This window comes from Camarhynchus parvulus, unplaced genomic scaffold, assembly GCF_901933205.1.
Source record: "Camarhynchus parvulus unplaced genomic scaffold, STF_HiC, whole genome shotgun sequence".
NCBI lineage: Eukaryota > Metazoa > Chordata > Aves > Passeriformes > Thraupidae > Camarhynchus > Camarhynchus parvulus.
In genome coordinates this window covers 1-15280 of record NW_022148588.1, presented here as the reverse complement: position 1 = coordinate 15280, position 15280 = coordinate 1, and the positions used below count along the sequence as shown (strand labels likewise).

The following is a 15280-nucleotide window of genomic DNA, read 5'->3' as shown; positions in this document are numbered from 1 at the left end:
TTGAGTCCCAGCCCCCCATTTCTAGGACCCCCCTCCCCCATTTTGGGCTCCCCTCCCCAAATTTCGGGGTCCCTTTTCCCCTCCCCCCATTTTTGGGACCCCTCCTCCCAAATTTTAAGGTCCCTTTTTCCCCTCCCCCACCCAAGATTTGGGACCCCTCCCCAAATTTTGGAGTCCCCCTCCCCTTTCCCTCCCCCTTTTTGTGAGCCCTCCCCCCATTTTTCTCTCCCCCCCATTTTTGGGACCCCTCCCAAATTCCGGGGTCCCTTTTCCCCTCCCCCAATTTGGGGGTCCCCTCCCCCCTCTCCAAATTTCGGGCCCCCCCCCCATTCTTGGGACCCCTCCCCCCCCTGTTTGGGCTCCTTCTTCCCCTCCCCTCCCCCCCCCCCAAATTTTGAGTCCCCCTCCCCCCCCAATTTTTAGGAACCCCTCCCCAATTTGGGGCCCCCCCCCCCCAGTTTTGGGCTCCCCCTTCCCCTCCCCCCACCCAAATTTCGGGCCCCTCCCCCCCCATTTTTGGGACCCCTCCCCCCCCCCCCCCCCATTTTTCCCTTCCCCCCAATTTTGGTGTCCCCCCTCCCCAAATTTTGGGTCCCTTTTTCCCCTCCCCCACCCAAAATTTGGGACCCTCCCCCCATTTTTGGGACCCCCCCCCAATTTTGGGCCCCCCCGTTTCCCCTCCCCCTCACCTGGGGGCGGAGCCAGCGGCCGAGTCCAGCCCGGGGTCCAACATGTCCATGGGGGGGGGGGAGGGGAGGCTCTGTCGCGATATTGGGGGGGGGGCTGTCGCGATAGTGGGGGAGGGGCGGCCTCGCTACAATTGAACCCCGGGGTGTGGGGAGGGGGAGGGGGAATGGGGGGGGGGGTTAAAAACAAATTAAAAATTAAAAATAATTAAAAAAAAAAAAAATTTAAACATAAAAAAAAATTTAAATGGGGGGAGGGGGTGGGGGAGGGGAAGGGGAGGAAGGGGTGGGGGAAGGGGGAAAAATTTTTTTGGGTTTTTTTTTGGCGGGTCCGGTCACGGGGCCAAAACAGCGGCGTCACGTGCGGCCTCCCCTCCCCCTCCCCCCCTCCCGCGCTTCCTCCTCCTTCCTCTTCCTCCCCCCCCCCCCCTCCCCCGCTCCTCTCGCGACTGTCGCGACTCAGAACCCCCCCCCAGGAGGGGAGGGGGAGGGGAAGGGAGGGGGGGGGCGCGCGCGGCTCCTCTCGCGACAGCGGCGACAGCGGAACGGGAACGGTCCCGGGGCGGCGACAGCGAGGGGGGGGAGGGGACACGGGAGGGGGAGGGAGGGGAGGGGGAGGGGAGGGAGGGGGGGGGGCGGGGAAGCGGAAATGGGAGGGGCCAAAGAGGAGGAAGAGGGGGGAGGGAAAGGGAGGAGGTTCCGGTGTTGGGGGGGGGAGGGGCGGAAGAAGGGGGGGGGGGAGGGGGAATTGAGGGGAGGGGGTTTGCGGGGAAAATTGGGGGTTTTGGCGGGAAAAATGGGATTTTGGCGGGAAAAATGGGGGTTTTGGCGGGAAAAATGGGATTTTCGGGGGGGATTTGGGAATATTTGGGGGTTTGGGGGGATATTTGGGGATTTTTGAGGGGAAATTTGGGCATTTTGCGGGGGGTTTGGCGGGAATTTGGGGGTTTTGGCGGGAAAAATGGGGGTTTTGGCGGGAAAAATGGGATTTTGGCGGGAAAAATGGGGATTTTTTGGGGGGGTTTTGGGGGAAATTTGGGAGTTTGGGGGGATTTAGGAGGAATTTGGGGGTTTTTGAAGGGAAATTTGGGGATTTTGGGGGGGTTTTGGCGGGGAAAATTGGGGGTTTGGTGGGAAAAGTGAGATTTTGGGGGGGATTTTTGGGGGGATTTGGGGATATTTGGGGGTTTGGGGGGGTAAAAAATGGATTTTGGGGGATTTGGGGTTTTTGGGGGGGGAATTTGGGGGGGTTTTGGCGGGAAAATTGGGGGGTTTGGGGGAAAAAAAAGGGATTTTTAGGGATTTTTGGAGGGATTTGGGGATTTTTGGGGAGGAAAATTGGGGGTTTGGGGGGAGGAAAAAGGGATTTTTGGGGATTTGGGGGGAATTTTGGAAAATTGGGGGTTTGGGGGGGGTTTCGAGGAGATTTCGGGAGTTTGGGGGAAAAATTGGATTTTTGGGAATATTTGGGGATTTTGGCGGGAAATTTGGGGTTTGGTGGGGAAATTTGGGAGGATTTGGGAGAAATGTGAGGATTTTGGGGGGATTTGGGGGATTTTGGAGGGAATTTGGGGGATTTTGGGGGTTTGTGGGGAAATTGAGGATTTTTGGGGGGTTTTGGTGGGAAAATTGGGGATTTGGGGGGGGAAATTTCAGATTTGGGGGAAATTTGGGATTTTTTGGGGGGGTTGAGGATTTGGGGGGGGAAATTGGAGATTTTTGGGGGAATTTTGGGATTTTGGGGGGATTTGGGTGAGATTGGGGGGTTTGGGAGGAATTTGGGGATTTTTTTGGGGAGAAAATAAAAACCCCAAAAATCCTGCAAAGTCGTCAATAAATCCCCAAAAAGTCATCGATAAATCCCAAATTTTCCCTAAAAATCCCCCCCATTCCTCCCAAACTTCCTCCCGAATTTCCCCCAAATTCCCCCCCAAATCCCCCAAATTTCCTCCCAAAATTTCCCCACAAATTTCCGCCAAATTCCCCCAAATTTTCCCCAAAATCCCCCCCAAATTCCTCCCACCGCCGCCCCAAATTTCCCCCTCAAAATTTCACGAAGTCCCCCAAAATTCCCCCCAAAATTCCCAAATTTCCCCCAATTTTCCCCCAAATTCCCAATTTTGTCCCAAATTGACCCCAAAATTCCCTGAATTTACCCAAAATTCCCAGATTTCCCCCAAAAGTTCCCAAATTCCCACAAATTTCCCCAAAATTCCCACAAATTTCCCCAAAATGCCTTCAAATTTCCCCCCCAAAATCCCAAATTTCCCCCCAAAATCCCAAATTTTCCCCAAAAATCCCCAAATTCCCCCAAAATTCCCAAATTTCCGCTCCCAGGAGCCCCTTCGGGCACTTCCGGTTTTATTGGGGGTCAAAGGTCACAGGTTAATCCATTCATTAATGAGGGGCAATAAATAATTAATGAAAGGGGGCGGGGCCTGTCCGGGAGGGGTGGGTGGGCGTGGCCAAAGGAAGAGGGGCGTGGCCTGGAAGGAAATGGGCGTGGCCATGACATGGGTGCAGTCGGGATAGGGAGATGGGCGTGGTCGGGACAGGAAAGGGGCGTGGTCATGTGGGGGTGGGCGTGGCCCCAACCCAGGTTTACATGTCCAGGTGGGCGTGGTCACAGCTGGGATAATGAGATGGGCGTGGCCATGGGGAGGTGGGCGTGGTCAGGAGTGGGGAGGTGGGCGTGACCTTTGGGGAAGTGGGCGTGGCCAAGGTGATATTCGAGGGGCGTGGTCACATCAAGGTGGGCGTGGCCACATAAGGGAAATGGGCACATCCAGAAAATGGGCGTGGTCACAGACAGGACAATCAGATGGGCGTGGCGAGGGTGAGATGGGCGTGGTCATGTTAAGAAGGGGGCGTGTCCAGGAGATGGGTGTGGTCAGAAATGGCCCTGGTGGGCGTGTCCAGGTGAGGTGGGCGTGGCCCAGCTGTGGGCGTGGTCACTTGGAGATCTCGCTGTTGCCCAGGTGAGGTGGGCGTGGCCCAGGTGAGGTGGGCGTGGTCTCAATGTTGCTTCACACAGTCCAAGTGAAGGGGGCGTGGCCCAGGTGTGTCCAAGTGTGGTGGGCGTGTCCAGGTGAGGTGGGCGTGTCCAGGATGGTGGGCGTGGTTCGGGTGCGATGGGTGTGGTCCAGATGGGCGTGTCCATGTGTGATGGACACATCCAGGTGCAGTGGGCGTGTCCACGTGTGTCCAGGTGGGCGTGTCCAGGAGTGATGGGCATGTCCAGGTGTGTTCAGGTACAGTGGGTGTGGTCAGGTGGGGCGTGTCCAGTTGGGCGTGTCCAGGTGTGGTGGGCGTGTCCACGTGTGGCTAGGTGGGCGTGTCCAGGCATGGTGGGCGTGTCCAGAGTCAGTGGGCGTGTCCAGTTGGGCATATCCAATGCAGTGGGCGTGTCCAGGCATGGTGGGCGTGTCCAGGTGTGTCCAGGTGGGCGTGTCCAGACTCAGTGGGTGTGTCCAGGTGGGCGTGTCCAGGTGCGGTGGGCGTGTCCAGGCATGGTGGGCGTGTCCAAGTGCGGTGGGCGTGTCCAGGTGTGTCCAGTTGGGCATGTCCAATGCAGTGGGTGTGTCCAGGTGGGCGTGTCCAGGTGCAGTGGGCATGTCCAGGTGCGGTGGGCGTGTCCAGGTGTGTCCAGGTGGGCGTGTCCAGGCGCGGTGGGCGTGGTCACTTGACCCGGATCTCCGCGTACTCCGGGGGCTCCTCGGGGGGGCCCCGGGCGGGTTTGGGGGGGGGGCGGCCTCGGGGGGGGCCCCCTGCCCCTCCCCCACCCCCAGCGCCCAACGCCGGAGCCAGCGCACCTGGGAGGGGGCGGGGTCACACCTGGCCACGCCCACCCCACCTAGGAACCTCCAAAATTCCCTCCCAAAATGGCCCCAAAATGGCCCCAAAATCCCCCCCAGGTGCGTCCAGGTGTCCCCAGGTGACCCCAAATTCTCCAAAATCCCACCTGGGATGCCCCAAAATCTCTCCCAGGTGTCCCCAGGTGACCCCAAAGTTCCAACATCCCACCTGGGACCCCTGAATTCCGTTCAGGAACCCCCTAAATTCTTTTCCCAAAATGTCCCCAAAATTCCCCCAAATTCTCACCTGGGACCCCCCAAAATCCCTCCCAGGTGACCCCAAAGTCCCCAAATCCCCCCAGGTCCCCCCTCCCCAAAAATCCCCAAAATTTCCCCCAAATTCGCCCCCAGGGTCGCCCCAAATCCCTCCCTGGCCCCGCCCCCTGCGCGGCCCCGCCCCCTCACCTGCAGTGGGCGTGGCTCCGGGTCCCGCCCCCCCGCTGGGGTCACCGGGGTCACCTCGGGGCTTCCCGACGCCTTCCTGCAGGGGCGGGGCGGGGGCGTGGCCTCGTCAGCTTTGGCCACGCCCCCTGTCACGCCCCAACCCCTCCCTGTACCTCGGTCCCCCCAGTGGGCGTGGCCTAAAGGGGCGGGGCTTGGTGAGTTTGGCTTTGTGGGCGTGGCCTCTTTGGGTGTGGATGTGGCTCATTTGCATGGAAGGGGCGTGGCCTCTTGGGGCGTGTCCCATGTGGGCGTGGCCCTCCTGGTCGTGTCTAATGAGGGGGCGTGGCCTGAATGGGGTGTGGCCTACCTGGGCCTTTAAAAATGGGTGTGGCCTCCCAGGGTGTGCCCCAATGTGGGCGTGGCCTCACGGGGTGTGTGCTAATGTGGGCGTGGCCTATTTCTGTGCGACTTGTTGTGGGCGTGGCCTATCTTTAAAATATCCCAGAGTGGGCGTGGCCTTTTGTGGGTGTCCAATATGGGCGTGGCCTCTTTGGGGAGTGTCCCAATGTGGGCGTGTCCCCCTATGGCCACATTTAAAAGGGGCGTGGCCTATCGGGCCATACCCCTATGTGGGTGTGGCTTATTAGGTTGTGCCCCTCAGTGGGCGTGGCCTATCGGGCTATATCCCCCAGTGGGCGTGGCCTATTGCGCTGTACCCCGCTGTGGGCGTGGCCTATGGTGCTGTACCCCACTGTGGGCGTGGCCTATGGTGCTGTACCCCGCTGTGGGCGTGGCCTATTAGGCTCTACCCCTCCATGCCCATTCCCTATTGGTCCATACCCCCGATGGGCGTGGCCTCCCCCCTTTCCCCGCCCCTCCCCCCATCCCCAGGTGGGCGTGGCCCCCCGGGGGGCGTGTCCCCGGCGGGGGGCGGGGCTCACTTGCGGCGGCTCTGGCTCAGGTAACAAACGAGGGCGATGACGACGGCGAAGGCAGACGACGGCGCCCACGGGACCCACCTTGGCCCACACCAAACCTGCTGCAGGTGAGATACAGGTGAGCACAGGTGAGACATGGACAGGTGAGCACAGGTGAGACATGGACAGGTGAGATGGGACAGGTGAGATATGGACAGGTGAGACATGGACAGGTGAGATGGGACAGGTGAGATGGGACAGGTGAGATATGGACAGGTGAGACATGGACAGGTGAGATAAGGATAGGTGAGACATGGACAGGTGAGATATGGACAGGTGAGATATGGACAGGTGAGATATGGACAGGTGAGACATGGACAGGTGAGATAAGGATAGGTGAGACATGGACAGGTGAGACATGGACAGGTGAGATATGGACAGGTGAGACATGGACAGGTGGGATATGGATAGGTGAGACATGGACAGGTGAGATGGGACAGGTGAGATGGGACAGGTGAGACATGGACAGGTGAGAGATGGACAGGTGAGATGGGACAGGTGAGATATGGACAGGTGAGCACAGGTGAAGGGCAGACAGCTGTGCCCAGGTGTGCCCAAATGCCCCCAATTTTCACCAATTTTCTCCAAACTTTTGCCATTTTTTCTCCACCATGCCTCCACTCCAGATGAGCCCAGGTGTGCCCAGGTGTCCCCAAATCCCCCAAATTTTCACCGATTTCCCCCAAACTTTCACTGATTTCCTCCAATTTTTCACCGATTTTCTCCCAATTTTCACCCGATTTTCACCATTTTTCCCCCACTAGGTGTCCCCAGGTGTGCCCAAACCCCCCAATTTTCCCCGATTCTCTCAAAATTTTCACCGATTTTCCCCAAACTTACTTTACTTTCATAATTTTCGCCGTTTTTCCCCCATTTCTGCCCCCCCAGGTGTGCCCAGGTGTCCCAAAATCCCTAAATTTTCACCAAATTTCTCCCAATTTTCACCATTTTTCCCCCTCTACGTGTCCCCAGTGTGCCCAGGTGTGTTCCTATCCATCTCAGGTGTGCCCAGGTGTCCCAAAACCCCCCAATTTTCACCGATTTCCTCCCAATTTTCACAGGTTTTCCCCCTCTAGGTGTGCCCAGGTGTGCCCAAATTCTGGCCGATTTTCTCCAAACTTTCCCCGATTTCCTCCCAATTTTCGCCGTTTTCCCCCCATTTCTGCCCCCCAGGTGTGCCCAGGTGTGCCCAAATCTCCCAATCTTCACCATTTCTCCCCGCCAGGTGTGCCCAGGTGTGCCCAGGTGTCCCCAAAACCCCCAATTTTCCCCAAACTTTCCCCGATTTCCTCCCAATTTTCGCCGTTTCTCCCCGCCAGGTGTGCCCAGGTGTGCCCAGGTGTGCCCAAATCCCCAAATTTTCACCAATTTCCCCCAAATTTTCCCCGATTTCCTCCCAATTTTCGCCGTTTCTCCCCGCCAGGTGCTCGAGGCTAGGTGTCCCCAAATCCCCAAACTTTCCCCGATTTCCTCCCAATTTTCGCCGTTTTCCCCATTTCTGCCCCCCAGGTGCGCCCAGGTGCGCCCAGGTGTGCCCAAATCCCCAAACTTTCCCCGATTTCCTCCCAATTTTCGCCGTTTCTCCCTGCCAGGTGCGCCCAGGTGCGCCGTCTCACCTGGGTGGTGGAAGCGCAGCTGCACGTGGCGGGCGCTGGCCGTGCCGCGGGCAGGCCCAGCGGCTCCAGGGCCCCGCGGGTCGCGCGGCGCCCGGGCGCCAGGTGAGCTCCAGGTGAGCCCGTGCCGGTCCGCCCACCCGTGGCGTTCAGCCAGGGCAGCTCGAAGGCCACGGCAGGTGCGGACGGCGGCGGCGGCGCACACGCACCTGGCCAGGCCGCGCCCACCCGGCGCCAGGCCGACTTCGGGCAGCACCACCGGCGGGTCTGCGTGGAAAACACACATTTTTTACCAAAATTGTATCTTTTTGTCCCAAAATTCCCGTTTTTTTCCTATTTTTTCCCCAAATTCCTGCGTTTCTCCCGCATTTCCCACTCACACTCCACAGTGACGTTGAAGGCCGGGCTGCTGTGGCCGTGCTGGTTCTCCTCCCAAAATCCCTTATTTTTTCCCCCTAATTTTCCATTTTTTTCCCAATTTCAGTTTTCCCCATTTTTCCATTTTTTTCTATTTTCCCCAAAATCCCGTTTTTTCGCCCCAAACTCACACTCGACGGTGCCGTTGAAGGCCAGGCTGCTGTGACTCCCAAACCCCATTTTCCCCATTTTTCCCCCTATTTTTTCCCAAAATCACTTTTTTTCCAATTTTTCTGAAAATTCCCATTTTTTTGCCCAAAACCCCGTTTTTTCGCCCCAAACTCACACTCCATGGTGACATTGAAGGCCAGGCTGCTGTGGCCGTGCTGGTTCTCGGCCCTGCACAGGTACTGACCCATTTTCCCATTTTTTTCCCCAATTTCAGTTTTCTCCATTTTTCCATTCTTTCTATTTTGCCCAAAATCCCTTTTTTTTTCTATTTTGCCCAAAATCCCCATTTTTTGCCCCAAACTCACACTCCACGGTGCCATTGAAGGCCAGGCTGCTGTCACTCCCAAACCCCATTTTCCCCGTTTTTTCCCCTATTTTTTCCCAAAATCCCGATTTTTTCAATTTTTCTGAAAATTCCCATTTTTTTACCCAAAACCCCGTTCTTTCGCCCCAAACTCACACTCGACGGTGACGTTGAAGGCCAGCCTCCTGTGACTCCCAAACCCCATTTTCCCCCATTTTTCCCCATTTTCCCCAAATCCCCATTTTCCCACCCCCCCGTATCGGGCAGCACACACCGAGCGTTCTGCGGAAAAAGAAAACACATTTTTACCAAATTTATGTATTTTTTTGGCCACAAAAAAATCCCTTTTTTACCCTTAAAAATCCCTTTTTTCCCTCCCCAAAAATTCTAATTATTTTCCCCCAAATTTCCAGTTTTTCCTCATAGAAGTCCCATTTTTTCCTCCCAAAAAAATCCTATTTTTCTCTTAAAAATCCCATTTTTTCCCCCAAAACATTCCTCTTTTTTTCCCCCAAAAAATCCCATTTTCCCTTCCTAAAAATCCCTTGTTTTTACTCCCATTTTTCCCTTTTTATCCCATTTTTCCCTTTTTATCCCATTTTTCCCTTTTCTCCCCACTTCTTTACCAAAATCCCTGTTTTTCCCCTTTAAAAAATCCCATTTTTCCTTCTAAAAAATCCCTGATTTTTTCCCCCCAAAATTCCATTTTTTCTTCCAAAAAATCCCGAATTTTTCCCCAAAAACATTCTATTTTTTCCCCCCAAAATCCCATTTTTCCCCTCTAAAAATCCCATTTTTCCTTCTAAAAAGCCCAGTTTTTTCCTCCCAAAAATCCCTTTTTTTCCCCCCAAATTCTATTTTTTCCCCCCTAAAAATACCATTTTTCCTTCTAAAAATTTCCACTTTTTCCCCCTAAAAATCCCGCTCTTTTCTCCTAAAATCCCATTTTTTTGCCTCAAAAAAATCCCTTTTTTTGCCTCAGAAAATCCCATTTTCCTCTCTTTTTCTTGAATCCCCGTTTTCCCTTTTTTCTCCTTTTTCCCATTTTTCCATTTTTCCCCATTTTCCCCAAATCCCCATTTTCCCCACCGGGGTGCAGCGCGACGTGGGCAGCACCACCGGCCGGTCTGGCGGGGGAAAAAACACATTTTTTACCAAATTTATGTATTTTTAAAATCTCATTTTCCTTCTAAAAAAATCCCAATTTTTCCCCCCCAAAATTCTATTTTTTTCTTCCTAAAATTACCTTTTTTTCCTCCTAAAAATCCCGAATTTTTCCCCAAAAACATTCTATTTTTTCCCCAAAAATCCCAATTTCCTTCCCCCGCCAAATTCTATTTTTTCCCCATAAAAATTCCATTTTTTCCCCAAAAAATTCCATTTCCTCCTCCCTAAAAATTCTAATTTTTTCCCCAAAAATTCCATTTTTTTCCCCTAAAAATACCATTTTCCTTCTAAAAATTGCAATTTTTTCCACCCAAAATTTCCATTTTTTCCCCAAAACCATCCTATTCCCACCCAAAATCCCATTTTTACTCCCGTTTTTTCTTTTTTCCCCATTTTTCCCATTTTTCCCTTTTTTCCCCTATTTTTTCCTTTTTCCCCATTTTCCCCACCGGCGCGCAGCGCGACTCGGGCAGCACCACCGGCGGGTCTGCATGGAAAACACACATTTTTTACCAAAATTGTATCTTTTTGTCCTAAAATTCCCGTTTTTTTCCTATTTTTTCCCCAAATTCCTGCGTTTCTCCCGCATTTCCCACTCACACTCCACGGTGACGTTGAAGGCCGGGCTGCTGTGGCCGTGCTGGTTCTCCTCCCAAAATCCCTTATTTTTTCCCCCTAATTTTCCATTTTTTTCCCAATTTCAGTTTTCCCCATTTTTCCATTTTTTTCTATTTTCCCCAAAATCCCGTTTTTTCGCCCCAAACTCACACTCGACGGTGCCATTGAAGGCCAGGCTCCTGTGACTCCCAAACCCCATTTTCCCCATTTTCCCCCTATTTTTTCCCAAAATCCCGATTTTTTCAATTTTTCTGAAAATTCCCATTTTTGTGCCCAAATTCCCGGTTTTTCGCCCCAAACTCACACTCCACGGTGCCATTGAAGGCCAGGCTGCTGTGACTCCCAAACCCCATTTTCCCCATTTTTCCCCTATTTTTTCCCAAAATCCCGATTTTTTCAATTTTTCTGAAAATTCCCATTTTTTTGCCCAAAACCCCGTTTTTTCGCCCCAAACTCACACTCCATGGTGACGTTGAAGGCCAGGCTGCTGTGGCCGTGCCGGTTCTCCTCCCAAAATCCCTTCTTTATCCCCATTTCCCCCTGTTTTTTCCCTAGTTTTTTTCCCAAAATCCCATTTTTTCTATTTTGCCCAAATTCCCGTTCTTTTCTGCCCCAAACTCACACTCGACGGTGACGTTGAAGGCCAGGCTGCTGTGGCCGTGCTGGTTCTCGGCCCTGCACAGGTACTGACCCATTTTCCCATTTTTCCCCCTATTTTTTCCCAAAATCCCGATTTTTTCAATTTTTCTGAAAATTCCCATTTTTGTGCCCAAAACCCCGTTTTTTCGCCCCAAACTCACACTCGACGGTGACGTTGAAGGCCAGGCTGCTGTGGCCGTGCTGGTTCTCGGCCCTGCACAGGTACTCGCCGCCGTCCTCAGGTGCGGCCGCGGGCAGCTCCAGGCTCACCTGGCGCTCGTACACGGCCGCGGCCACCACGCGGCGCCCGCGAGCCAAGGTCACGATCGGGGCGGGGTGGCTGCGCGCCGAGCAGGTGAGGCGCACCTGCTCACCTGCCAGCACCCAGAGCGTGCCGTTCAGCACCGGGGGGCGGGGAGCGTCTGTGGGATACAGGTGAGATACAGGTGAGATACAGGTGAGATACAGGTGAGATAGGGACAGGTGAGATACAGGTGAGATAGGGACAGGTGAGATAGGGACAGGTGAGGCCGAGCAGGTGAGGCGCACCTGCTCACCTGCCAGCACCCAGAGCGTGCCGTTCAGCACCGGGGGGCGCGGGGCGTCTGTGGGATACAGGTGAGATACAGGTGTGATAGGGACAGGTGAGATACAGGTGAGATAGGGACAGGTGAGGCCGAGCAGGTGAGGCGCACCTGCTCACCTGCCAGCACCCAGAGCGTGCCGTTCAGCACCGGGGGGCGCGGGGCGTCTGCAGGTGAGATAGGGACAGGTGAGATAGGGACAGGTGAGATACAGGTGTGATACAGGTGAGATAGGGACAGGTGAGATACAGGTGAGATAGGGACAGGTGAGATAGGGACAGGTGAGGCCGAGCAGGTGAGGCGCACCTGCTCACCTGCCAGCACCCAGAGCGTCCCGTTCAGCACCGGGGGGCGCTGGGCGTCTGCAGGTGAGATAGGGACAGGTGAGATACAGGTGAGATACAGGTGAGATATAGGGGAGATACAAGTGGGACAGGTGAGATATGCACAGGTTAGAGATGGACAGGTGAGACAGATGACAGAAGGCTGGGACAGGTGAGACAGGAGGGACAGGTGTGCAGACGGACCCAGGTGTGCCCAGGTGTGCCCAGGTGTGTTCCTATCCCTCCCAGGTGTGCCCAGGTGTGCCCAGGTGTGTTCCTATCTCTCCCAGCTGTGCCCAGGTGTGCCCAGGTGTGTTCCTATCCCTCTCAGGTGCCCCCAGCTGTGCCCAGGTGCCCCCAAATTCTCCAATTTTCACCGATTTCCCCCAAATTTTCTCTGTTTTCCCCCTCCCAGGTGTGCCCAGGTGTGCCCAGGTGTGTTCCTATCCCTCCCAGGTGCCCCCAGGTGTGCCCAGGTGTGTTCCTATCCCTCCCAGGTGCCCCCAGGTGTGCCCAGGTGTGCCCAGGTGTGTCCCTATCCCTCCCAGGTGTGCCCAGGTGTGCCCAGGTGTGCCCAGGTGTGCGTCACTCACAGGCCACGTGCAGCTCCAGGCTCCGGTTGTGGCGGCCGTGCCGGTTCTCGGCCACGCAGGTGTAGGTGCCGCTGTCCTGGGGGCTCACCTGACTCAGGTGCAGCGGCAGCGCCGCCGCCCCCGGCTCCTCCCGCAGCACCTGCGGCCCCCGGAACCAGGTGAGCAGCGGGGGGGGGCGGCCCTCGGCCGAGCAGCCCAGGAGCACCTGGGAGCCCTCCAGGGCCTCGGAGGGGCCCGAGACCTCCAGCACCTGCGGCTCGTCTGGGGAGGGGACAGGTGAGTCAGGAACCCGAAATGCACCTGGACAGGTGGGTCAGGAACCCCAAATAACCCCAAAAACCTGCCCAAAACCTGCCCAAAATAACGCCAAAAACCTGCCCAGGTGTGTCAGGGTCACCTCCAGCACCTGCGGCTCGTCTGGGGAGGGGACAGGTGAGTCAGGAACCCGAAATACACCTGGACAGGTGGGTCAGGAACCCCAAAAACCTGCCCCAAATCCCCAAAAACCTGCACAAAACCTGCCCCAAATCCCCAAAAACCTGCCCAGAACCTGCCCAGGTGTGTCAGGGACACCTCCAGCACCTGCGGCTCGTCTGGGGAAGGGACAGGTGAGTTAGGAACCCGAAATACACCTGGACAGGTGGGTCAGGAACCTGAAATACACCTGGACAGGTGGGTTAGGAACCCGAAATACACCTGCACAGGTGGGTCAGGAACCCCAAATAACCCCAAAAACCTGCCCAAAACCTGCCCAAAATAATGCCAAAAACCTGCCCAGGTGTGTCAGGGTCACCTCCAGCACCTGCGGCTCGTCTGGGGAGGGGGGACAGGTGAGTCAGGAACCCGAAATACACCTGCACAGGTGGGTTAGGAACCTGAAATACACCTGCACAGGTGAGTCAGGAACCCGAAATACACCTGCACAGGTGGGTCAGGAACCCCAAATAACCCCAAAAACCTGCCCAAAACCTGCCCAAAATAACGCCAAAAACCTGCCCAGGTGTGTCAGGGTCACCTCCAGCACCTGCGGCTCGTCTGGGGAGGGGACAGGTGAGTCAGGAACCCGAAATACACCTGCACAGGTGGGTCAGAAATACACCTGGACAGGTGGGTTAGGAACCCGAAATACACCTGCACAGGTGGGTCAGGAACCCCAAATAACCCCAAAAACCTGCCCAAAACCTGCCCAAAATAATGCCAAAAACCTGCCCAGGTGTGTCAGGGTCACCTCCAGCACCTGCGGCTTGTCTGGGGAGGGGACAGGTGAGTCAGGAACCCGAAATGCACCTGGACAGGTGGGTCAGGAACCCCAAAAACCTGCCCAAATCCCCAAAAACCTGCACAAAACCTGCCCCAAATCCCCAAAAACCTGCCCAGAACCTGCCCAGGTGTGTCAGGGTCACCTCCAGCACCTGCGGCTCGTCTGGGGAGGGGGGACAGGTGAGTTAGGAACCCGAAATGCACCTGGACAGGTGGGTCAGGAACCTGAAATAACCCTGAAAATACCTGCCCAGGTGTGTTAGGAACTCCAGGTGTGCCCAAAACCCCCAATTTTCACCGAATTTCCCCCAATTTTCCCTATTTCCCACCTCCAGATGCTCCCAGGTGTGTTCCTATCCCTCTCAGGTGTGCCCAGGTGTGCCCAGGTGTGTCTAAAACCCCCAATTTTCACCGTTTCCCACCCCCAGATGCCCCCAGCTGTGCCCAGGTGTATTCCTATCTCTCTCAGGTGCGCCCAGGTGTGCCCAAAACTCCCAATTTTCACCGAATTTCCCCAATTTTCACCATTTTTGCACCCCCAGGTGTGCCCAGGTGTGCCCAGGTGTGCCCAAACCACCAATTTTCATCGAATTTCCCCCAATTTTCACCCAATTTTCACCCAATTTTCACCCAATTTTCACCCAATTTTCACCCAAATTTCCCCCAATTTTCCCCCAATTTTCACCCAATTTCCCCCAATTTTCACCCAATTTTCCCCCAATTTTCCCCCAATTTTCACCCAAATTTCCCCCAATTTTCCCCCAAATTTCCCCCAATTTTCACCGTTTTCCCCCAATTTTCACCATTTTTCCCCGAATTTCCCCCAATTTCCCCCAATTTTCGCGGCCCAGGTGCTCACACTGCACGTCGAGCGCCACGCCGGCGCTGAAGGCCAGGCTGGAGTTGGGCAGGGTCACCTGGCAGCCCAAGGTGGCGGGCCGGCTGCGCACGCGCCGCAAGCGCAGCCGGGACCACGACCGGCGGCGGCGGCGCGCCGGCGTCCCCCGCGCCCCCTGGCGCTCGGAAAGTTCCGGAAGCTCCTGGGCGCCCTCCCAGCGCAGGCGCGGCCGCTGGCGCGGGCACGAGTCGGGCACGCGGCACCGCAGCTCGGCCAGGGCGCCGCCACCACCTCCGAGGGCACCTCCAGCTGCGGCTCCTCTGCGAAAAGAACGAAAATTCGGGTCAGAAATGGCCAAAAATGGCATTTCCAGCCCAAAAAACGGGGTCTGAATAGCTCAAATGTCCCCCGAGTTTATCCCAATAAATGGAGTTGGAAATGGCAAAAAATGGGGTTGGAAATGGCAAAAAACGGCATTTGCAGCCCAAAAAACGGGGTCCTGATACCCCAAAATCCCCATCCTTTACTCCCAAAAAATGGGGTCGGAAATGGCCAAAAGTGGCATTTCCAGCCACAAAAACGGGGTCTGAATGCCCCAAATGTCCCCCAACTTTATCCCAAAAAATGGGTTCTGGATGTCCCAAAAATCCCCCAACTTTATCCCAAAAAATGGAGTTGGAAATGGCAAAAAATGGGGTTGGAAATGGCCAAAAATGGCATTTCCAGCCCAAAAAACGGGCTCTGGACACCCCAAACCGCCCCGGCACCGCAGCTCGGGGAGGGCACCTCCAGCTGCGGCTCCTCTGCGAAAAGAACGAAAATTCGGGTCAGAAATGGCCAAAAATGGCATTT

The 15280-nt window shown here is 55.4% G+C and overlaps 1 protein-coding gene across 1 annotated transcript; it reads right to left on the bottom strand.

The window, feature by feature from the left end:
• Window positions 1-4364: 4364 nt before the first annotated feature.
• Window positions 4365-15231, bottom strand: LOC115916948 (Schwann cell myelin protein-like; the record flags this gene model as incomplete). Its single annotated transcript, XM_030970683.1, is given in 11 exon segments — window positions 4365-4438; window positions 4441-4520; window positions 4962-5021; window positions 5866-5918; window positions 5920-5963; window positions 7518-7781; window positions 10992-11252; window positions 12331-12591; window positions 14450-14713; window positions 14716-14748; window positions 15196-15231. Coding segments are annotated over 11 exon segments (1430 nt in total), but the record flags the coding sequence as incomplete, so codon positions are not given.
• Window positions 15232-15280: the final 49 nt, after the last annotated feature.